Below are 24,908 nucleotides of genomic sequence, written 5' to 3' on the forward strand. Positions count from 1 at the left end.
AGAGCTGCTCCATGCAGAGAGCTGACTACCAAGATCTGGGCTCCATTCACAGCACCAGCTTCTCAGTGTGCAGACAGGCACTACAGAAACGGTCACGATGTGGCTACCTGCAGCGGCAACTGCTCACTGCATTCCTGCCAAGGCTCCTGGGTGCCACGTACCCCTTAACAAGGGCTGATTTTCCTGAAGAACAATTGCCTTCTAGAGACCAGTGATTCTGTCAAGGCTCCTTTTCTACCCTCACACTTAGTCTCAAATCCCCATCATCTCCCACAGAGAGGAAGCACTCAACAGACAAGCAAGCTTCAGCAGATGGATGCCGCAACCTGCTGCACTTCCATGATATCCCACAGGGAGGTTTAGAACCCCATTTGCTTCACATGCATACGAGGGGTTTGAAAGAATTGTAAGCCCTTGCAGCTACTCTGCTATTGTCTTCACTGTAACCCTCGAACATCTGGCCAGCAGCTGGAGTGAGATTTTGGCAAGGATCTGAGTGTCCCACTCTAGATAATGTCAGTCTACCCCTATGAAAACTTCCTCCAGGAAACATATTCCTTAACTCCCACAGCATTCAGTAGTCCAAGAGATGAAATGGCAGTTCTGCTACCTACAGTGAGAAATCCTTCGCTAGGCGTTGCTGAGTATGGAAGCGTTTGGAACAAAAGGTACTGCTTCAGAACACTGCCCTGAGAAGCTCACGGCTGCCTGCCAGTGTGTTTTAGGAGAAAAACTTTGTGCATCCTAGGAATACTGGGGCTCTGCTGCAGCGTTTGCCCTTCTTACCCTGTCCATTTTGAAATTCCTTCCCAGCACGTTTTTCTGGTTGGAGTCCACACCATCACAATTAGCCAGGAACTCAGGGAGAAAGGCTGAGTAGAAGCCATCAAAGTCCACTGAGGCCATATTGTAGGTGGCAATGCCAATCTCCTCCTGCAACAGGTCATGCGACTTGTGGACAAGCACCTGAAGTAGCACGTTCACGAACTGGAACAGCATGGTTGTCCGGAAGATCTTCTGCACAGTGAGAGAAGCGCACAGTTAGGTGTCTTCACACCAGAAATCCTCACATGACAGTGACCACAGCATCCAGCACATCGCTTTGGAAGTACAAAGTCATCGAGGTCACATCAGGCAAGTGAGCATGGCTGCACAGGGCTGCTTCAACATCAGCAGCTTCTGAGCTATCAGCAGGGTCTGCTAACTCTTGTGAGCACAGAGAAGTTTCCAAGCCAAGCCAAGATCACAAACGGTTACAATAAGTTTAAAGCTGATACTAATCTAGCTTAACAGTGAATTTTGTTAATGCTTACCTTGTACATCTGACCCAAGTTTTAAGCACTGGCATTTAAGCAAACAGCATCAAGTCCCATTCAAACCCCAGCCACTTTTAGCCCTGCACAGTGCTCCTGAAAGCCAGGGAATCTGGCTAGCTGCCTGAAAGTCTGCAACAGGCAGCTGTTAACATGACGGGCTGTCCTTGAGTTGTGACCACAGATGTGAACCTGAAAGCTCTGCTTTCACAGGCTAACTGGAAGGGCAGGACCCTGCATTCCAACTTTAATCCTTCATGACGGCAGCTAACAGGTCTAAATTAGAGGGTCTGAAGGATGGGTCCTGCATGACAGCAATGGAGGCAACCACCAGGCAGAGACTGACTGTAAATACTAGATATCCTGTGGCTGACCCAGATGAGAATTGATAGAGGAACTCTGCCACTGTCCCACTCATGATCCCAGTTTCTACTTCCTCAGACAAACTGCACCGTCACTGTGTGTGCGCTTTGCTTTCCCCCATTGTCACAGGAGGGAACGCATCGAGGCTTTGCTTTGACTGACTGGAGTTCGGATCCCTCCTGTGCCCACTGCAGCAGTATCAGGGAGGCAGTAAGGCCACTCTGACCAGCACTGTATCCATCAGGATCATGGCAACGAACCAAAGGCTGCAGGATACAAGCCCCTAAATCCTGACCTTCAGTTTCTGAGCCATTTCAAACAAGTCTTCAAACAGCACCCACCTATTACTACACACAGTGCACACAACAGTCATCTAGGACCTACCTTGTGGTACAGCTTCTGCTTGGTGTTCAGCGTCTCCAAGTAGAAGAGATTCTGCTTGAACAGGTGAATGTCAGGTTGCAGGAAGGACTGGCCAAATGCCTACGAACGAAGCAGAATTGAAGGAAGGGGACTGACATTACAATAAATATTAGACCTGCCAGGCAGAACAACATTTTCTTCGCCCTGACACCAGAACAAACCACTGGGAGCCTCTGTTACTTCTCAGTGCAGCAAACCAATAAGACAGACAGTTGTTTAAGTCAACCGTGCTGCTGCCAGACCAATGGGAATGAAGAAATTTTAGTGGAAACATGGTCATATCCTTGCAGAAGAGTTGCTAAGCTGGGTCTGTTGGGAACATGTGGGCCAAGCTTGAAGAGGAACACAGAGCTCCCTTGGCAGGCAGTTTGCTCATGAAGGATTTGACTGTTTCTCAGGGACGCTACCTAAGGTAGCATGGTAAGCATGAAGAAAAACAGAACACACACAGAGAGGTTTTATTCTCATTGCAAGTCAAAAGACCAAGGTGACTGGCAGATGTGTTTAACATGCTACTGTACTATATTAGAAATAAGTTAGTGATGGGAGCTGGGAGGCCGACCTGGGCATTACAGAAGCAGTAAAGAGCCTAGGAACAAAATTTGCTGGACCCTGATGAACTAGCCTGGTAGGTCTGCACAGGCTCTGTGATAAAACATCTTTTACACCTTTTGCTCCTCTGAAATACTGTACAGATGATATAGGCAGCTGCTGCTTCAATGCATCACAAACAGAAGAGTTTGTTCCACCATACCAGCTATTTATTGTTAAAGAGACAAAAATGGCCCAAGTCCCTCTAAGACTGAGGCGGTTCTGGACTCTGATCTTAGTGGAAACCAGCACACAAACAATTAATATTTCAACACAAACCACTGGCTGTGTGGAGAACATTTACAGAAAATTTAAGAGTTTTGTACCGAATCAGCAGGAGACAGGTACTAAAACAAGTAGCTCAGTATTGTCAATCACCCTGAAGTTAATACTGAGATTACCATGTAAATATCTTCCAAAACAAGGCACTTGGGTGAGTTTGGAAGTGTTACACCACTGCAGGTGAAAGAGGGAGGCTTGGACAGCCCTGCATAGGGACCAGCTTAGGCCTCATCCACATCAAAAGATGCCAAGATAAGGAATGCCCAGAGAGAAATATCAATAGAGTTCATGCTAGTGTAACAGCTCCCTCTTCACTCATGCATCAGAAGGGACCCAGCCTCCAGAAGCATTCCATGATGGGGCAGCTCTGCAAAAAGGACTCCCACCTGAAGCCTAAGCACATGGCCCTCTGCTCCAGCGTTCACTGCCCTCGCAGGAGCAAGCCCTGCTCTGAGGTTGCAGAACATGGTGCAAGCGTACTTCTGTTTACACTGATGTGGGCTGGAGGTGAAGGGCCCCACACCAGGTACTCTAACAGATTAGGAGAGGGTTTTTTTTTTTTTCTGCTTTTACTTTAAGTTGCACTACTTGTTTTGGGGGACAGTTCTTACATCTAGAAACTCACTTGGCCAGCTCTGACCTAAGTAACATGTGGAATAGTCTGTTATTCTTAAAAAATTCAAATTCCCCACTCTGAGAAGATTGGTGCTGGCTCTGTGTACATGCTGGCACGCTGCCTCTGTCTTCTCTATGCCCATGGCCAAAGCCTATAGGATGTTACCCCACTGACCCTTCTCTGTCCAATAGTGCAGCATAGAACAAGTCCACATAAACCAAAAGGCATCTTGGTCTCAGGAAAACCTTCCGGCATGAACAATCTGTCCTAGTGCTAACCACAAGACTTGTAACAGAAGTAAACAGGTCAGCATCAGTAATATATTTTTAGGCCCCGATACAGAATAAGGCATGGAAAGAAATTAACATTCCTTCCTCACTGCTCGCCTCCCCACGCAGTGAGGTGGTGTGCCTTGCAAGCACATCGGCAAGACCACTCCACAAGCACTGTGACTTTCAGCAGTTCCTGAAGGCAACACCTCACTCAAGACATGGTCTAATCCCCATCAGCCACACGTTTGATGCACTGCCACAAGGAGCGAATGCTCCTTTGCTGAAAAGGTTCTGGACAACCACCGGAGTAGCTGAGTTACCTGCATAATGGCACTGAACTGTGCTTCGTTCTCCATCTGCTCTTCTGCTACTCCTCTTTGAACACTAGCCAACACACTAGATTTGAAGAAGTACCGCCAATTATGGTGGAGGATCCGGAATAGCAGCTCGAATAACTCTGCTTTCACATCAGGAGATGAGCGCTGGGAAGAGAGTGGAACGAACATCTCAAAGCAGGCTCCTGTGCTGGAATCCCACTCATCCCCTGGATACCAATCTAGCAGCACCCTGCCAGGTGGCCACCCAGGGCAGCACCTTGCAGCCAAGGTACAAGAGCATCCAAGTATTTCCTCCTAAGGAAGGCATCAAACTCAGCATCTGTTGGATGGCGCTAAGAACACATCAAGTTTTGTGTTCTACCTCCTGCTTTGGGCACATCTGTAATTTTAGCCTCTGATAATTCCTGACAAAATCCTCCACCCACATTGCTTCTAATTCCCACTGCCTAGTTACCCAGCTTTCCCTGACCAGGGACTGACATTTACAGCTCTTGGAAAGCAAAAAGCTTCATTGCTCCCACACACCCAGCAATACCTTCCCTTCCCATCTCCTTCCTTCACCTCGTGTGACAGCAGCCCTACCTCTGCAATGATTGGGTAGACCTGCTCCATGCACAGAGAGATGACGCTGGGCAGAAAAGGCTTGAATACTTGGCCTGGCTCTTGTACCACCACTTGCAGTATTTTCAGGAACTTCTCCACCACCCGACAGCCAGTGCTGCCCTCATGGAGGATGCTCTCTGCCAACTGCTCCCTACAACAAAAACAAAGTCATTGCATAGGAACCTTCCCAGGGATCTGCATGCTAACCTAATTTAAAGGAAAGCAGGGAGTGCCTCTAAACTTGCTCACCTAATACAGACCAAGTACATTAAGCCAAAGAAGGAGCTAGGTTTTGTTGGGGAAGGGGGTCTGTCAAAAGCTTCAGCGATTGTTGGGGTACCCTAAGATCTTGGGTAGGAGCTAACAGTCAACGTGAGACTCCAATTCAGTATCACATACTTCCAGAAAGCCCATGGGAGAGCTGAAACAGCACAATAGCCTGTATGATTGATGAGCATGGGCTGGGTGACTTCAGACCTGGAAGCATTTTCCTTAGATTTAGCTCTGGGATGTGACAAAAGTCTAGACTCAAAGGGGTGGAAAACATTACACTCTTTAGGGGCAGGGACCCGATGTGTGAGCAGCTCACCAAGATAAATCATCCTGAGGGATAAGAAAGAAGTGACCAACAGGGGACAATACCTGGTGAACATGTTTAGGAAGGTCTGTATGATCTGCTCTGTGAAAGGCACTCCCATCTGCACCCTCAGTCCTTGAAACAGAGTGAGGAAGAAGCTCAGCATCTCATCTGTCACATCTAAGACAAGAACAGAAAAGCCAACAGAACATGTTAAGGTAACGTTCAAATGCATCAGGAAGCCTTTGATGTGATATTTGCTCCTTCTGTACAGGTAACCCTATTTACTCTCAGAAATTTAGCAGCAGGGTTGCCATTAGAATCGGAAACCAACAGCTGGTACTACAGGGCTTAAAAAAAAAATATTCATCCATTTCTGAATGCCGCCAGGGATGACAAGTACAGGCAGCACCAAATAACTCAGAACAAATACAGTTCTGTCAGCAAGGCCCTTAGTATGGTTTGCCTACACAGAGTGCTTAGAGAAGGCTCTGGCAATGGTCTGGCTGATCTCCAGTTGTTCACTGCTCGTAGAGGGTTAACAGGAAATACAAGGAAATCCAGAACAGCTACATAGCATGGGGTGACTAGGAGACAGAATCCAGCTTTTTTTTTTTTTTGGACAGGAACGGAAGAGACCTTTCTGACTTCAGAAGTCATTTTCAGCACGTGGCTGTGCAGTTAGCTGATCAGCACTACAGCTAATTCTTCATCAGTCCTAACATGCCTTATTGAATAATCATGGGAAGGTGAAGCTGCTCAACTCCTCTTTCATACAGGCTTTTATAACCAAAAAATAGCAATTGCACGACAATTGCACAAGGCTGCTAGCCAGTTCTGAAGACAACAGTTCACTGAGTCACAGCATCAGCTTGGATCCTTTTTGCATTTCAACTTTGTTTTGTTTTCCCCCATGCCTGTTTCAATGACAAAATCCCACCTAGGTCCCAAAGTTTTCCTGGAACACTTTGCTCTTCTCGACAGAAGCTGCTGTAGCCCTGGGCATTCGACCTACCCTGACACGATACAAAATATAAGTCGCTGGCCACAAGATTGCCAAGCAACAGTCCTGGTTATACCTCAGGAGCCTTTCCTTTACAGGGGAACCCCCAGCCACATAGTTTCACCTAATCTGATGAGACCTACTTCTCTTTGTCTTCAAGCTTCTGGAAAGAATGTAAATGGCAACCAGTGAGACAGGGTATTTTAAAGCTTTTTTTTTTTTTTTCCTGTGCTCAGGATCAGCTCCATTCTTGTTTCACTGCTGAACACAATACAAGGCATCTCTTCTGGAAGTGTGACAAACCTTTGTGCCTGTATCTAGATGGCAGAGATCTCCCTTTCCTGTTCTGATTCAGCCCAGCCCACCCAGAAGCGCAGATGCACATTATACTTAGGCACAGCAAACCCCCACACTTCACATGAACACCACCATGATTCTATGCTGATGGACTTTGGATGTTATCAGTAGGTCATAAAGCTACTCACAGCATTAAAGCCTGTCCTATGGTTATACCTGACTGATGAATGAAAGCTGGGAAGAGGGCTAGTGAGACCTGCACGGATTCTTGCAGTGACTGATAACAGATCTGTCGAGACTTGGTGGATTCTCCAGAGATACTTTCTACAATATCTTCTAAAACGCTGAGTGTCTGATGGATGATCACCTTGGCTGCAAAATAAGAGAGGTGATACTTCCTGCATGTGTCAAAACTACTAATCAGAGGCAAGAAATGAAGAGAAGTCAAGTTCATACACAGAGTAACTAAAACAATGTACAAGGTGGCATCTAACTCCAAACCTAGAGTTAGAAATGTTCCCAAGTGTGTGTTCACATTTTAAACACAAACAGGTTCAATTAGGTCACTATTGCTACAGACTTAAATTATACAGGTTTACTGCCTTACAGATGCATCCACTGCTCAACTATTCAGGTGCAGAGGCTGAGGTGAGCTTTAAACAATATTATTCACAATACGGTAATGCTAAAGACTAGCCAAGAAAAAAGCAGCACATTATGACAGAAAAATGTACTGCAGTTTTCTATTTATGAAAGTGGAGTGATACACAATCAGTATATAAGCTAACCCAAATGCTGGGGGAACCTAGCTAGCTCAGTTCAACCCATGTGAGCAGTCTGATGATATTCTCATGAGGAGCAAACCACCCTCTCCCATGCTGCCTGCCTGCACACAGCTGACTAGCATGGCAGGTTTGTCAGAAGCTGTGACACTGCATACTTCTAAACAATTTTTAAAGTGATTCTCCAAAAGACAAAAAAAAAAAAAGACACACCCAAAAGCAGTCCCAAAACATACAAAACACACAGAGAAACTTCCAAAGGTACCTGGACCCCATCAGTTCAGGGCTCTCCGACATACATAAACCCTCTACAGTATTTCCCAAGTCCAGAAAAAATTCTTATTTTCCCCTTAAGTTTTTATAACCATAATCTTCATTAACACTGCTTCCAGTCAATGTTTCTAATACTATAGTGTTCCAGCAATAGGCTGTTAAGTATTCCTAATGCAATCACTGCTGTTCAAAGTTTTATCACAAGCTTGATTCCATCTTCCCCACAGAGCTGAGGAATACAGTACTTTGATGGAAGAGTTCACAGGCAACCTGGGGTGAGAGTGCCCTTTATACACCTTTACACTGAAGGGTCTCTAAAAAAAGAAAGAAAATAAAATTGCTCCTTTCCTGTCCTCCCATACACTAAATACAGTTTCTCAGCCAAAATAATTATTGGAAAAATCAGCTTAATGCTACCTATCAGCAGTTATCACTGCAGCTGTCAGAAGATAGCAGACACCAAGAAACTTGGTACTTACTGTCCTCCAGCTGCACTTTCCTTTGTGGCAAGATGGCACTGGATTTTAATTGACGGTATTCTCTCGTGAGGGCAGAGATTAGGCTGGCATGGTTGGTGGAGCGAACTGCCCACTGCTGTTCACTCTCTGGAAGATTTGGCCAGGGGAGCAACAATACATTTGACAGTGCTCTGCACACCAACACCTGGGCCTAGGAGCAACAAGACATTAAGCAAAGAGACAAAGTTTTACCATGTTTGTTGTTCACTTTACAGCACAACCCTGGAGTGACTTTTTACAGCTGTGCAAGACATCCAGCAGTGTTTGCTGTTTCAAGAGCAGAACTTGAGCCCAAGCAAAGACTAGCAGCTCTGCAAGGTAAGAGAGAAGCAAAGCTCCATAGCTTAAGGGCTGGAACCAGCTCCTAGCTCTGTTGGCCCTTCCCTGCAGCGGTAAGTCTGTTCTTTGTAAAACAAAGATGATGCTGCTTTCAGTACTCCTTGCCTGGTTTACACACTAAGCTTCTATACTTGTACAGCACTTTATGCCTCCGTGCCAGCACACAACAGAACTGTATCACAAACCTCCACTGTGGCTTTTCAGTACTTCTGCAATATAAACACTAGCTTGGATTGAGGTATGTGGAATGCTAACATCAGTTTAACTGAAAACTCTTTCTGTATGTCAGAATCAACATGCCAGTAAAGACAACACACAGTCACGGGCCATGTCAGCAAATGAGAAAAGAATAAAACCTAAAAGTTGTAGTCTTGTTTTTTTTCCCCTTATGCTCTTGCTTCAAATAGATCATTATGACAAACTGTATCACTAGGATTCCTGGGTATCCATAGTACAGAGATAACTGCTGCCCCCCACTTGACACCCCCCTCCCCCCCTTTTTTTTTGCGGTTATACCTCACTACAGTAAGAACTGAGGCACAGCTTCCCAGCCATCTAATCTACATTTTTCATGTTGGAGACAAATCACCTTATCAGGAAGCCGCTGAGCAGAAGTGTCCGTGATCCTGTTGAATACCTTCTGTACTGCTGGGATGCTGATCAAGAACACTGGTCGCACTGTCGTGGCTAGAGAGACTAGCAGGTGGCATGCAGACAGCAGCAGCTTCTCCTGCACCTGGAATGGGAGGGGGCACGCGGTCAGGCTGCCCAGTAACACCACCACACAGAACCATACGGAGCAACACTGGTGTCAGCACAGCAAGCTGCCACTACCAGGTTTTTGCAAGCAAGACAGTTTGTAGTATTCGCTTGTCAGTCAGAACACAGGTCAGTTCTCTTAATACTGTGGAACAGAGAAGTTTCCCCACTTTCAAGCCATTAGACTGCATTTATGTGCCTATAATTGCTTACTTTCATATTAGCTTGCCCTACAGTGATATTATTTAGAATTGCTCTTGGTCTCACCTTACATGAGACATGTGCTGTGGCTCTGGAAGACAGACATCCAGCTCTCACAGACTGGTTCACATCAGGAGCCACAGTGTGGTCTAGAGCAGACGATTAAACACCTGAACACAACAGCAGTCTCCTGCTCTAGGTGGAAGCCCAGCACTGACAAAGGTACCTTAGAGCTGATGAGTGGTGTGATAGCCTCCAGAGCTGTGGAGACAAGAGAGATGAACTGGTCCGGGTTCTGCCGGTGAACTTCGCTGTAGAACTGTGCGAGCCAGTGCGCGTAGGCTTGCAGCGCTGCCAGGGACTGAGCGTGGCTGCAGAGGAGCAGAGCAAGGGTAAGATGCATACACAGGACAAAAGATAAACAAGCAGGACAGCTGCAGAAGGGTCCTGAGCATGGTGAGTAGTTTTACCAGTGGTTTTTTCCCAGTATGCTGTTGTTCTCAGATAAAGCTGGCAGTTTTTATTTTAAAAATGATTTTGTAGTTTAACTTTATCATAACCCAAGTTTCACTGGCAGTGATGATAGTTTTAAAGTCATACTACACTAGCTTGAGAGGACTGTTATGCCAGTAAGCATTAGGTAAAGCCTGCAAAACAGCATCGCTAGTTCTTTTCAGAACTCTCTGACATTGTATTTAAGCACCTGAAGATGTCTGGGATCTCTGTTTAGACTTAAAGTCTTGTGCCATTATTAAAGCTCAAAGGAACACATAGCAGTATTCTGATGGGGGACAGCAGTTAATTGCCTTATAGAAATCTTTTGGCATCTAGTCACACAGATTTGTCAGTCTACAAAACACATTGCCCAATCACAAGGACTCTATCTAACCAATCCCTATCCTGCAGATTTTATTGAAAAGAGTAGTCTGTGAACACTGATATTCCCTCCAAAAATAAAGGTTCTGCCACATACACATGACCCCACCATAGAGACTGCATTTAAGATCTCCGTGACTATAGCAGGCAACTCCCAGCTCTGTATCAACCACTTCCTGAACACCTCTGTTTCTGTCAGCAAGTCCAGGGGGTTTATGCACAGTGGGGGAAAATAAGGAAGTCTATTTAAAAAAAAAAATCTTACCTTGAACAGCAGGTTGAAGTTTGGTGTTTTTTTTTGAATCAACCCTTTGCCTTCATATCTTGTATATTCTTAGTATATTATCTTAGTATATTTACTGCCTAAACTCTTTCCCACTCTTCTATTAAATGAGAACAAGCGCATTCCTTGTGATTATATGAGCTACATGGCCTACAGTTTTTTTTTCTTTTTCCTGGATCCTCTACATTTGAGGCACATTTAAAGGTGTGCTGCAGCCGGACTCATTTATTAAGCAACAGTATTCATTCAAAGGTATAAACTCATAAGGTCAAATTTTTAGTCAACCTACCAGTTGATTATATCATGCTTTATATTTATACTTTTGGCACAGCACTGTATCAAGATTTTTGAGCCAGGATATTTCTTTGGGATCACACAGATGGGTGTCCTCCAAATGTTTGACACTGTACCTTTGTTATGCTAGCATTAGGAAATAGATCATGAGTTTCTTCAGGGACATGGGACAGAGAAAAGGATAAAAACCCCTCAGTAACAGTTCATGGAAAAAGCCTCTAAAGTTATTTTAAACCAGAGAAGGAAAGAGACCATTAAAAGAACATCATCTACACAAAACTCAGGGCTTGTAACTTGGGATTATTAGGAGGGACCAGGGACCCTATATTAGGAGGGTCAAGGGACCTATACGATGAAATCTAGTGTGGGTTTTCAAGGAGCTGCTACACATGCAATCACAAACTAGAAGAACTTGATGCTTTCAAAAGGATAGCCTTAAATTCTGCTCACAGAATGCCAGCTGGCAGCAAACAGGTTTGTACTACACAACCATTAAGAATGGAAGATGTCTAAAAGGCTGTCACAGAGCTGTGTTCTATTACTAGCAGCATCAAGACTAGGAAAAATATCTTTTACCTGCGCCATAGATCTGACTTTGGTAGCAAAAAATCCATAAACTGGAACTACATACTGACAGTGGATCCATTTCTTAAAATACTGCTATTGTAACACTTATTTTACCACTTAATAACACTGCAGAAGAACTAAGCTTTTCCAGCCATTAGTACAGGGCAAAATAACAAAATAACAGTTTGCTTTTATTAGCATTTTGACTTGTCAGCAGAGGTTTTTTTTTCTTTAAATAACCTCAGTAAATCAGTCTGATGAAACAGTGGTCCAAAATGCTGGCAGCAGCCTTGACCTTCAACAGTTAAGAGTCCTCCTGGTTAGCCAGCAATCACCAGAGAGACGTGCTTTTCAGAACATTTGCCAAGCAAGTGGTTAGAGGACCAGATCTAGTTCTAATGCTTCTGCCACCCCGTGTAGGTACCGAATCTGGATACAGTCATTTGCAGTGTATATCTATATCTATATCTATCTCATACTCACACATCAATAAGGTCAGGTTTCAATACAGATGGTACTGCAGTTTCGATGTTGTACAGTTTAATCTGTGATCCATATAGCGTTACTTTTACCAACCTGGAAGTGAATACATACATGGTAGTATAAAGGGACTGTATGGTGGATATACACATGTACAAATCCACTTGAACATCTTATCTGAATGCAGCTCTTGGCAAGTCTGTGTCAATATTTAGCTAATATGCAGACAAAATTTCACAGAATCACAGGTTGGAAGGGACCTCAGGGATCATCTAGTCCAACCTTTCTATGAAGAGCACAGTCTAGACAAGATGGCCCAGCACCCTGTGCAGCAGAATCTTGAGTGTCCAACATGGCAGAGTCAACCACTTCCCTGGGGAGATTATTCCAATGGTGACTGTCCTCACTGTGAAAATTTTCCCTTTCCTATTTAATCGGAAAAGCAACTTGCGTCCATTCCCCCTTGTCCTCTCCATGTGACTCCGTGTAAAAAGGGAATCTCCATCTTCTTTGTAGCTACCCCTTAAGTACTGGTACATGGTGATGAGATCCCCTCTGAGCCTCCTTTTCTCAAGGCTGAACAACCCCAGCTCTCCCAGCCTACCCTCGTATGGCAGCTTCCCAATCCTCTGATCATCTTGGTGGCCCTTCTCTGGACCCCTTCCAGCCTGTCTACATCCTTTTTGTATAGCGGGGACCAGAACTGTACACAGTACTCCAGGCTGAAAATAATTTAGAATCTATTTCATTGTGATAAAATGGAACAGGTACAATGATCCTGCACGGAAATAAAAAAACCACATAACCAATGCAGCTATGTAAAGCCCTGAAATTCTGTGCTACGTGGTAACTAAGTTTCTTGGAGGTGAAGAAGAAAAATGACTTCTGCCTTTCAGTTTTCAGAGCTTTTAATTTAAGAAAGGATATTTTGGTGATTTAGCTTTGAGAGATACAATTCTGAAGTAATCAAACTCTACACCCCATTTTCTTGCATCACACACAGACACTGGAAAACAAGTACCTCAATCTTTTCAAGTGACTGATTTTATTTAATCCCTCCTGTTAGTTTTTTCTTTGGTTAAGGATTTAGAAAGCCACCTCAGAAACTCAACACTGATGAAAGTACACTTAAGGTACTACCCAGTAAGTTCTTTATATCTCAATTTAATCATAACATGGGGAGGCAGAAAGAAACCTCGGTTTTCACACTCACTGTAGTGGTGACAACTGCTCCTCGTACTGGTGAAGGGACAGCAAACTCGCCCCCCCCCCCCACCTACCTCTCCACCACTGTAAGAGCATCATTGAACCTGGCAGCAAACACGTCACCAATGAAGTATTCTGCTAAACGACCAACAGCCTGCAGCAAGGAGCTCAGGTCCCTCAAGGAGCAGTGCAAACGGCGACAATCATTCTCTGCAGTGATGTTCAGCCTGTGACCTGAAATGACATGGTTCATTAGCAATGAAGCCAAAAGACTTAATTGTAAAAAATCACTTATGCTAACAGCCACTAAGACCCTAGCACTCTGAAAACTCATGCTTTAAAAACATTGTGCAAGAAAAAAACACGTAACCTTGTGACTAATAAATACAGCTCTTTGGGATGGGAAGCCTAATTATAAAGCTACCGGAAACGCAAAGTTTATTCCAATTACATTACAAGCATTCTTCTTAAATAAGCTTGGCAGTGGGTCACAGTTCAAATCAGAGCACTGTCCAAGTGGCTGAAATACTCAAACTGAGCAAGACATGTTCAACTGTTCCAACTGCCACTCTTCAAATTCCTCTTTAAAGGCTGAAACGGATGTTACCAACTATTTCAGCCTTTTACACATTTATTTTCTTCTGTTTGGTACTAACAGCTACATAAACAGGAGCCTTTCTGGTTATCTGTTGACATCAAAAAGCAACCCCAGCTCTGCAGAGGTGGTCATTATCCAGACTCCCTCTGCTGGCTACAGTGCAGTAGGTGTTCCAGCAGCAGAAGCATGTTTGGAACAAGAGCATATTTGCTTTTGATATGAAGTGTGGTTATTTACTTTCGTATTTCTCAGATACAAGAAACATACCAAGACCTAGATTTGCCAGTCTTATTACCTGTGCAATTGTCCTACCACTTGGCTGTGTATACCTGGTCTCCAAACATTCCAGACCTTTTACTAAAAAAAGCAAAAGTGTTCCGCAAACTCTGCTTTTCTTTTCACTGCCTGTATTTAATCTCAGATTAAGTTTTCATCAACAAGCTTGCCATTTTGTACCACTGGCACCACCATACTTTCATCCAGTTCTGAATCTCCAGTTGCACCTGAGCTGCTACTTCTGACACATTGCCTAAACAGCCAGTCCACATGACAGCTTGTAACACAAGCTGTAGCTACAGCATTAAAAACCTACACATTGCTTATCCTAGGTCTGAAATGATCCTAAAGTTGGAATTATTTTTCCCCGAACTGTCTATAGAACAATGGCCGTTCTGCCGTGATAGAGTAGTATTGAAGAGGTAACAGATTCCTCTACTGGTCATACCAGAAAACTTAAATATGAAAACTTCCCTCATACAGATCTCACTACTACTACTTTCCTTATTTCTCAGGAAGGAGCAAAGCAGCTATGCTCATGCTTTTATTCAGTTAAGAGCAATAGTATCTTTGTAAACTACTTTACACATGAAAGCTCCCAAAATGCCAGCTAGATAAGTCTTCAGAAACTATTACTACATCTTAAATACCTCATCTTCTCATTGACTCACAATGGTTTTAACTCAAGCCTGAATAAAAATGCTCCTATGATGGACAACTTCACACCAGATTTGAGCCCAAAGCAAACAGGAGCACAATCTTTCTTGAAAGAAGTTTTACTGGGAGGGAAAAAAGTAACCGTTACCCCTCCACGTTGCTGTAGACTTTGATGCTGCATACTTGTTGTTAAAACATATATCTTCAAGTACCAGAACAAGGGAAGAACCATACTAATAAAAAAAAATCACATTATTAAATTTTTGCCTGCTATTGGAGTTTCACTATTGAGCCATTAGACACCATACACGTGCTCAGAGACTCAATGGAACACAGAAGCTGCCACACCAAAGCAGGTCTAGAGTGTTTTTGCAGTCAGCTATTCAAAGAGTGAGACTGCAGTGCTGGGCAGTGGTTATTACCTGTCCCTGAAGTGACCACAAACTGCTGGAGTCCCAGATATACTTCCAAGTTATCCTGCAGAACTGGGAACTAGAAGAGACAAGAAATGAGCATGATTTTGGGGCTTGGCAGACTTAACAGCCAACTACTAATTCCTCTGTTAGTTTTCTTATTTCTCCCTGGCGTCTTCAAGAAGACATTTGGAGAAAAGACAAGTTGCTGGGCTCTGGGTTGATCTTGCATGCCACAGCTTCTTATGTCTTGATAGCCGTCACGAAAACAAAGATCACCACCCTGAAGGCACTTCTCTGTGGTAGCTCTCTTTTTCCCCCCAAATACCAGCAATCAGCCTAACAAGACAGCAGTCTTACAAATGTAAGCACAGCATGCCACCAGTATGAATGTGAAGATGGATGCAAAACCCAGACCAAACAGAGCAGGGGAAAGGCAGAGCCTGGAGCACAGGAAGCCTGTGCTGCATCTACCTCACCCTAAGTATCAGCTCCTCAAAATGCAGCTATGAAAACATCATTCAACCAAAGACGTTGAGTTCAGTGCCCTTGTAACACAGCACAGAGGGAAGTGCTGTAGCACTCTGCTGGCAAGCTGCAGGCTGCATCAGGAACAGCTGAAGCCAAGGGAACAAACACCACACTCATCATGCATCCCGGTCTGGGAACAGACTGCCAGCCTAAATCCATCATTCAGGACTTAGAGCAAACATACCTGATCCTGGTGATCTTTCACCTGAGCAACAGGTTACACTACCATCAGGGAGTATGTTATAAGCTGAGACCAGAAAGCCTTCTAAGCAGCATTCAGCCAGCCAAGGTACCTCAGTGGTATCTGTTAGGGGGTTATTTACCTTCTGCCTGAATGCTTTTGTATCCATACAGGATAAAACTGCACACTGACCTTTTCTTTGCAGCTATCCCACCTGAAAGAATATTTCCAACCCTGGCATAGTTCTACTTGATTTCTATTGGCAAAGTCACCACATTTGAAGCCGTTGGTTTTATGAGAGTTTGTTCATCCACCAGCACAGGGAACTGCAGCCTTTCATTTTCCCACATGGGACAGAGTGATGGCAGCTGCTGTACACTGTTTTCATTATTTGCTACTGACAGACTAGCCACTGCATTCAACAACACTGCAGACTGCTGTGAAAAGCAAATGAAACTGCTTGACCATCTCCCAGATTATCCAGTGTAAGAAAATGAACACAGGGCTCAACAAAAGCACTCACTATCAAGCTTCTAACAGGCTGCGCCCAACTGACAGTTGAGCACCTTTGTATAACTGCAGGAGAACTAATTAACAAAAAAACCCAAACCCAAATAGTCTTCCTCATGTTAATGTGTTACTTCAAGGAAGCCACATGCTCTTCACCATATGACCCATATGCTCACTGAAACAGCTGCTCCATTTGTTTGCCTCTTGCTGACTCATGCCATGCCACCATGCTGCAGAGGAACTACTACTTTCGTACAAGGACTATTTTACTCACTACAGAGTTTCTAGTATTTAGCTCAGCCACAATGTTTCTTAAATAAAAATACCAATTTTGAAAAGCTGTTCAGGTCAGGCATCTTCTGCCTCTGCAGCAGCTCAATTTTCTCTGCTTCTTGGGAATATGGTTCAGAGGAATGCAGTATCTCCAGCAGAACAACAAGACATGCTTTGAGATCCCACTGCTACACTTTTGCTTTCTTCTCACCCAGAGAAAAGGCACCAACTGCTCAATTTTGGGCTCCACTGGCTTACAGCCTCAAGATCTCCTCTTCAAAATCCATGACAGTGCTACAAATCCAGGCAACTTTTACAACACTGATTCCAGCAACAGCAATGGCACTAGCTGGAGAGAAGCACTTATCTGTGTTTATCAGATATAACTCCCAATTGTCCGAGGCACTCTTCACAGCCTCTGTATCTACCCTTTCATTTAAACAAGTCTTCACTCTCCTTAAAACCCTAATAATGACACACTCATCCGCCCAATTCACAGCACTAATATAAAGGCCAAGATCAACAGCAGTGAAGGATTGCTGCCAAATATTTACACTTTGCAAGATGGGAATTTCTAAAGAGCTTAGTGTCCAGCAAGTAGGACTCAGATGCTCACTGAAGTACTCTCTTTAAAACACACCAAGAAATGCGACAAAACCAAAAAACCCAAGGTTTTTCCTTCAATTTCTGGTCCCCTCCTTGCCAAGTTTTTGCATCCAAAACCAAATCTCCCTATTTGTTTTGCACTGTGGCATCTATCAAACAGCTGGTAACAAACTCCAGCAGTCGGTGCTCATTTCACATTGCACTTTTGGTCTGGATAACTACTTACTAATGTGGAGAACGCATGAGTTGGCAAGAGCTCCATGACTTTTGCAACCACTTCCAAGCTCTGGCGCAAGTACCGCTGCCACTCGGTCTGCTGCTGCAGGAAGAAACACCAAGGTAAGTACAGCACTTCCAGAGGGAAACAGATGGCTTTTTGTAGACTAGTAGGGTCTTAAATTGATGCTTGGGGCTAGCCAGCTCCTTTCCAGAGCTTGGCTTTTGCAGACAGATGGAGACTGAAGAGATACTGCTCTTATGATTCTCATATGCTGCCAGACACCTGATGGAGGATAATTTTACCAACGCCTGTTTTGAGCATGCACGCATGTTTCCCTGGAGTGATAAACCATAAGCATTCACTCCTAAAGCACAGTTACTGCTCAGATGACAAGCATCCATTACACAGAACAACCTGCTCTGCCAGTGCTCTGGCCCCATCCATTTTGGCCACCTACTCCATTTTACATTTATCGGTACTGAGATGATGTTTACCAGTACTGATCAAGAGAAATAAGCTTAAATGACAGCACCAACAATACAAACAGCTTAAAGCTTTTGTCTCAGAGGTACTTCAGCATTTAAATTCCAAAGCAACCAGACATGGACACCTAATGCCTCTGATTATCAGAACATAAGTATCTATATTTTTTCCCCAGAAGACCCAAGTTAAAAACAAAGGTCATATCCTTTCAGTGTGACTAAGTTAAAAGCATTTCATGCTGCTTTAAACCTCAAACCCAGCATAGAATGGAGAAGCAGCTGTCTAGCTTGTACTCCAACATACAAGCTCTGAGAAAGACATTCTAGATGTTACCAGTGCAACAGTTACTATCTGGACCTGCAGTTCTTGTTCAACTCTGCTCCTTACATCATCATCCAGTGTCTCGTCATCCAGCTCCTCCAGCTGCGCCTGGTTATACCTGAACTGGATTCGATTCAACACCTCTGTCAGCAACAGAACCAAGGCATCCTCGTACCTATGACCAAGGAGAAAACAGAGCAAGAGTTTGATAAAACAATTCTGCAGAGATTGCTGTGCCCACAGCCCTTCTGGCAAAGATATGTGAAACAGATGACAGTTTAAAGCAAGCCACTGCAAGCAGCCTGCAGCACAGCTTTACAGGTTTGTTGAGGAAACACCAAGATGATCCTGGGATTAAGAGTATCATGTCATTTCAGGTCACAAGCTACCTGCAAGGAGCGAGCCTTGGTAATATCTGATATCGCTCTACCACAATAGAAGCAGCCTGAGAGTTCAAAGCAGGAAAGGGAGGAGTGGCTTGCCAGGAATAATAGCAGATGTATGCTAACAGGAGGTATCAACAGCCTCTTGGCTGCTAAACTGCTCCTCAGCAGCCTGTCCAGTGCTCTGCTTTTTGGGCAGCAAATGAGGAACAGATGAAACAGGGCAAAGTTATTGCTGCCTACCTCAAAAGAGGACCTCCCCTAAGGCTATTTGTTTTGCTACCCTCTTTCCCTATGCTGCTGGTGAATGAATTCAGGCCCTTGTCCTCTGAAACAAAGCCAGTACTTTTCCCACTTACACTGTGACACTAAAAGCATGTCACTGAACGATATCTTTTCACCCCTCAGGAGCTACGCAGCTATTAGAGCGCAGATCCTACTTCTTATTCATCACCTAAGAATAAAGCCAAGCTGCAAAATCAGAGCCACCTGTGCATCCTGTCATTCCTGGTGACACAACACCAAAGTTTGGGGATTTTGAGGGGGTTTGGTTTGATTTCTTGTTTTTAAAACCTCCTTTTTCAAAACAGCTGGGGACCAATGCTAAGAGTCATGCTCTTTTCTAGGTGAGATCGGGTTGGAAAATTAGGCATTAGAATACACTAACAGAGATTCAGAGCATGATGCAATCCAAGTGTCAGACTAGTAAGCTGTGTCACTAGTGGAACAGCTGAAAGCTGTCTGTGCAAGGTGGCTGAATTACCATCTTTTCTGTAACCACATGACATAACTCTGGATTTAGCAATTTATCCAGTAGTAAAACATGTATGAAATGCAAAGTTTACAAACCACAGAACAGGAAACTTCATCTGTGCTCCTGTGGTGTAACCACTCCCAGACTGTCAAACTGCAGCATTTACACATCTGAGAGCATGCAGGAAGTTGTAGCTATAGAAGTTGTCACTAAGGATAGGTAGTTCTGAAAACAGTACAAGCTTCAACCACTTACCTAATTCTTTTGTTTGTTTATAGTCTGACATATCTCCTAGAAAGACAGCTATTGTTTCTTTCAATTTTCCCCGTAACAAACTATTTGACACAAACACACATTACACACACATTTGCCAGATGAAGAGGAAGAGCACAACACCAAGGCAGAGTTCAACAGCATTAGGCAGAGAGCAGCAATTAGGAACAAATTATAATGAAAGTTCAAATGCAAATATCTACAACTTGAGAAATGAAAAAAACAACACAGTTCCCATGCTGAAAGGAAGATGGCTGTCTGGTAAGCTAGTTCCACATTTGTTCTTTGCGGTTATGATACAAGGCTGTCTTTCAAAAACCAACCACTTATATTTAGTGTGCTCAAGGGAAAGAAGCTTCCTTCTGCACTTAGCAGAACATAATATGGCACAAACCATGGCACTTTTAAGCCTCCAATACCTGAACAAGATACCAGTATATTCACCAGATTTTTAAAATGGCAGCAAAAGGTCTTTTACCAAAAGAGAGCCGCCCATTTCAGGGTACAGCACCTACAAAGGAAGAGCTGCCAACCACTCTTGCAACCAATACAAAAAACTAGCACCAGAGGTAAGCAAGTGGAACTTTTAACTTCTAAACAGACTCATCAATATTTCTCAGAAACACATCCTCCATTTAAACAGGATTTTAAAAATCCTAATAATTTTTTCCTAATTCATTAATTAGTAGTATAAGCTGTATGAAACACTATGCAACTTACTCTGTGGTGTCCTCCTCTAATATGTGATCTAAAAGTCGCTAAAATGTGTTACAGTTCTATTTTAGACTGCAAAGCTTTCCTCCTCTGGCTGCAAGGTTCACCCACAATATCTGTAAGTGACAGTTATTCTACAGCTAACTTGCTCATAATTGCTTTGAATTTTTGAATGAGTGTGAAACACTAAAGTTCACGCTTTTTATCGTTTACAATTTTAGAAAAAGAAAGGACTCAACCACATGTGAAGTTGCAGTAAGCAATAGCTTATTTCTCACAGTCTTTCTGTGGTGAACATGAAGTCTCTTTGCAGCTGTCATATCCTGACAGCTTCCTGACTGCTTACCTGTTGAGTACTGCTTCTTTGTCTGCCAGACGACTTTTAATTTTGCTAGTCAGATAGTCCAAGAAGAGAGTCCAGATGTCTAAGCAAGAAAAGTAACCTTCATGGGTAGGCTGAAATACACCAAAATTCATAATGAATATTGTGAGCTACAGTAAGATTGTTTTCAAAACAATGAAAATATGAGTCAGCATGCACTTCAATCCACGAGAAGCATTTCTTGCTTTATGGAAAATTTCTAGGAGGTCACTGAAGAGATTTGTAGCTGTTAAAAGATGAACAAGAGCTTTAGCACAAGTGTGGGAACCCAGGGATTACAAGGCTGGTCTCAGCATTAACCTGTCTCATGGCTTGCTGCTTCTAGCATCTTGTATATCTGCTTCCTTGTCATCATTCACATATGGTGGCAAATAGGGCTGAGTTACATTGCAGCTTCTACAGCAAGGTAACACTACCAAAAGCTACAGGGTTGTTTTTTTAACACTAAAACTGCAAGTTACAAGGAAAGCCTCCGATACAGTAAAAGCAGAATCAGGAGAAAAAAAAACATCTCCAAACACAAAACAAGCTAGTGACATTTTTCCAGATAATGTTGTCCCTTTCAAAGTCTAGTGCAAAAAAAAAGTAGAAGCAAAGTTAAACACCAGACAAGTTGTTCTTGCAAAGTAACTACATATGACCACTGTCTCCAACTAAATCCAAGAGCACATTAAGCTATTTCCAAGTCCCTAGCACTACCAGGGAAGTGCCAGTAAGATGAGTTAATTGGTTTTTTCTGGGCTAACTTTAGATATCAACCTCACTGGGGAAAAGAAGCTACCCCTTTTGTACAAGACAACAGAACAGAGAACAGGCCAAGGAAAAAATGATGTCACAGGGCTGTACCTGATGAAAAGTGTATTTGAACAACAGTGCCAGAAATTCAACCACGGGGAACTGGGAGTAGGATTCAATTCTTCGTAGGTGGACACTCACGAAGAGGCGGAGAAAGTCCGTAAACTTCTCAATGTAGCTACAAGGGAAAGAAGAAAACACAACTAAGAAAACATGGAGGAAAGCTATTTCATTGAAATAGTGATAAAATTCACTAAAAATCCTTTCATTAAGAAGAAAGTTAAAATTAACAGCTAGTAGAACAATTAAAATAAAGCCCTACAACAATTACCTACAGGACGGGCAACCCTTCATTCCATTAATACCTGAAACAGCAGAAAAGACAGTCTAGTCAAAAGCAACTTTAATATTCATTCAATCAGGCCTGCCAATAAGCACAATCCCCTCCACCCTAGAGAAATAAGTATTTGACAGCAAGGGTCATCTTACTGATGTAGACAGGATTAGTGAAATAAACAGTACCACTGAGGAATTCAGCTGGAAGCAAGAAGTTAATGCAGGAGTTAGCAATACACATGTTAAAAGTTTACATGAGGTGGTGGGAGAGCCAAGGGGTTGAGAGCTGGAAAGGACTGTTTCTTCTGCAGTGCAGATCAACTATCTAAAAGTTTCTGAACAGAGCCCAGGCATTTGTGACTGAATTAGACTATAAAGACAAATCTTCCTCTGAAGCATGGGACTACTCAACACTTGGGACTGTATGAAGTGAAGATCCAAAAAGGAGCCTACTACCAAAATTTCAGGGAGTCCAGCAAGAGCACGACCTTGGTGTAAGCACTGGTGGGTCCCTGAGTATGCGAGTGGGGAAAAATTACGAAGACTGCAGTGGAGTAAGCTTTTTTTATGGCATAAGATCACTCCCTGCACAACATGAGCTTCATCAAGGTTAGAAATCATTTTCATCTCTACACAGAAAAGTGTTAAATACTCCATCAGTATACAGGACCCATACATTCCAACATCATACACAGACAGCAAGAGCTCTGGAGATCCCGTGACAAGGGGGTGCGCGTGCAGAGAACTCCATCCTTCCCATATGGCAACAGCTCTAAAGTGCAAGAGAACTTCAAGTTTTTCTTTTAAATAAAAAGTTAGGCTTAGCAAAGTTTGAGACACACTTGAATAGTCTGTTTTTACCATGCTGCCTTGCTCTCCCCCTCTGCAAACTCTTGATTTTTTTTTTTTTGGGGGGGGTGGGGAAGCCCCCCACTTTCTAACGAAAACTCACTCAAGACCAGAAGCATTTCCAGCTAACAAAGAGCTGCAGCACTGTTGGTTAACACAAACCTACAAAAACCACACAATACTTTGAATATGCAAAAAAGGATTACATTTCCTTTTTATTTGGCACTGCCTACTTGACAAGACATCACTAAACACACCTGATCACTGACCAAACGCTTCAAAAGTAAAGCTAGCAAAAAAGAGAGCCCAGGCCCAAACACTGCCTTCAATTTTTTAAATTTTTATTTTCTAAAGAGGCTCTGACTCGAGACCTGTGAAATTCTTACTTGGCCCCTGCTCTGCCAGCCTCCAAGCCCCTTCTGCAACCACTGCACCGTTGCTTGTGCCCTTACTAGCCATTTCCCATATTTTGCTATCTTCAAGTTAAAGCCAAACAAATGAAGCAAAAGATAGTTTAAGCTTAACTCTTTCCGGACTAGTTTGGCAGTACCAACCATTCAAAACCACACTGGTTTTGTAACAAAACAAAAAAATAACCAGCACCACGAGAGGAGGGAGGGGACAGACCCAGGGCAAACAGGTTCTGAAGATGGCAATCTATTGAAGGTAGTTTCTTCAGTGCCAGTTTTGTTCAGGATTTTGTTAGTCCAAGCCAGGACAACGTTTTCATGAGGTAAGTTCTTTAGTTTTGGACATAAAAGTCTACTTATGCCCTTAAGTGACAACAGGAAAATCCTTGCATCCTTTTCCATGGAGAGGACAGAGTCAGCTCAGAAAGCTCTACTCCTCCAGAAGCCAGCTAGATTTTTCCAGTCTCCAGAACATCTTGTTTACATCCTTATTTCAGACCTTAGCAGTGAACAAAGAGGGGTCTCACAGTTACAGACACCAACAATCTCTGTGGATAACACATCTAAGGAGCAGAACATGATATGGCAAATACCATCTCTGTGAAGGCCAGCGCAACTACAGACCTTCCACAGCCTTGCCAGTGAAGGCTGCTTGCTGACGTCTTCCGTAAAAGAAAGAACAAAGTTTTTAAAAAGGGATGTGAGCTTCCAAGAGAGTTTTTTCTGAAATCCAGAGCGTTACCCCTGGGTCTCTGTGCATGTATCTTCTATGCAAAGGTGGCAGATGTCTACTGCCCTAGAACATGTCTTATTTCTAGGAAATGAGCAATACTGAAGTCAGAGTGAGTTAGTCAAAAAACGAGCAAGTAGAATTCACTGTTAAACAGAAGTCATAATTAATCTAGATTTACTATCCTAAAGTTAAACATGTATCTAAAGATATGGAAAAAGGGAAATTTCCAGAAGAAACATGCAAGTCATCTCTACAAATGGACCCACACTTTTCTCCTAAATTTCTTTTTTCTCCCAAGTTTATATCAAAGAAAGAAAAACAACAACCCAAAAAAGCTCAAAAGTCTTGCTGCTGCATCTGGGAGTAGAAACATTTTATACAGCAGCACCAGAAAATTATTTCCATCATCAAGTACCCGTAGCAAGATACTGAGCATGTTTGCCCAGTTGCAACCTATTTGCCAATGTTAGCATGAGTCCGCCCACCTTCCCATGGCACACACTCGCACAGCGGGCCTGCAACGAGAGGCAGCATCAAGTTGTCACCTCTTCCACCACCCTGCCAGCACATGGTGCAACCACTCAACACAACAGCAAGACAAGTCTCACTTTCGCCCCTACAGGTAGGAATATCCAACATGAAAGAGTCGAGCTGTTTTAGGCAACAAGGATGATAGTAACTTTCTGGAAAATGACAATACACAGCCTCCCAAGATGCTGCCACTTTCCTGCTGCCTCCAGTCAAGCATGCCAGACAGCATCTGCAGTGGAGGCATTCACCACTGCTGTGAATGCAGTTCCCCAAGCTGTCTTTCAGTTTTTGGTGGAGTTTAAAAATAAAAAAGTAAAAATAAAAAAAGCAATCAGAAATCATCACATCTCAACGAAAGGTAGGAAACTACTTCTATTTTCTTTCAAGTCATGACTCACAGAATATCTACCCACTCTTTGTATG

The 24,908-nt window shown here is 43.4% G+C and overlaps 1 protein-coding gene across 5 annotated transcripts in view; it reads right to left on the reverse strand.

The window, feature by feature from the left end:
* The window catches only part of XPO6 (exportin 6), a 56,833-nt gene that overhangs the window by 920 nt on the left and 31,005 nt on the right, over window positions 1-24,908 (reverse strand). For 3 of the 5 annotated variants that reach the window (XM_075105977.1, XM_075105980.1, XM_075105982.1), the window contains 16 exons: window positions 21,678-21,804; window positions 20,796-20,905; window positions 18,392-18,500; window positions 17,528-17,620; window positions 15,210-15,279; window positions 13,331-13,490; window positions 12,054-12,146; window positions 9,777-9,921; window positions 9,180-9,326; window positions 8,213-8,402; window positions 6,895-7,050; window positions 5,444-5,558; window positions 4,781-4,952; window positions 4,181-4,342; window positions 2,061-2,159; window positions 787-1,017 (listed from right to left, as the gene is read on the reverse strand). In XM_075105977.1, coding sequence (XP_074962078.1) covers window positions 787-1,017; window positions 2,061-2,159; window positions 4,181-4,342; window positions 4,781-4,952; window positions 5,444-5,558; window positions 6,895-7,050; window positions 8,213-8,402; window positions 9,180-9,326; window positions 9,777-9,921; window positions 12,054-12,146; window positions 13,331-13,490; window positions 15,210-15,279; window positions 17,528-17,620; window positions 18,392-18,500; window positions 20,796-20,905; window positions 21,678-21,804 — 2,179 coding nt within the window. The remainder of the gene's footprint in view (window positions 1-786; window positions 1,018-2,060; window positions 2,160-4,180; window positions 4,343-4,780; window positions 4,953-5,443; window positions 5,559-6,894; window positions 7,051-8,212; window positions 8,403-9,179; window positions 9,327-9,776; window positions 9,922-12,053; window positions 12,147-13,330; window positions 13,491-15,209; window positions 15,280-17,527; window positions 17,621-18,391; window positions 18,501-20,795; window positions 20,906-21,677; window positions 21,805-24,908) is intronic. The other 2 variants (XM_075105979.1, XM_075105981.1) reach the window with 1 other exon arrangement.

The sequence above is a fragment of the Phalacrocorax aristotelis genome, chromosome 10 (genome assembly GCF_949628215.1).
Source record: "Phalacrocorax aristotelis chromosome 10, bGulAri2.1, whole genome shotgun sequence".
Taxonomy (NCBI): domain Eukaryota; kingdom Metazoa; phylum Chordata; class Aves; order Suliformes; family Phalacrocoracidae; genus Phalacrocorax; species Phalacrocorax aristotelis.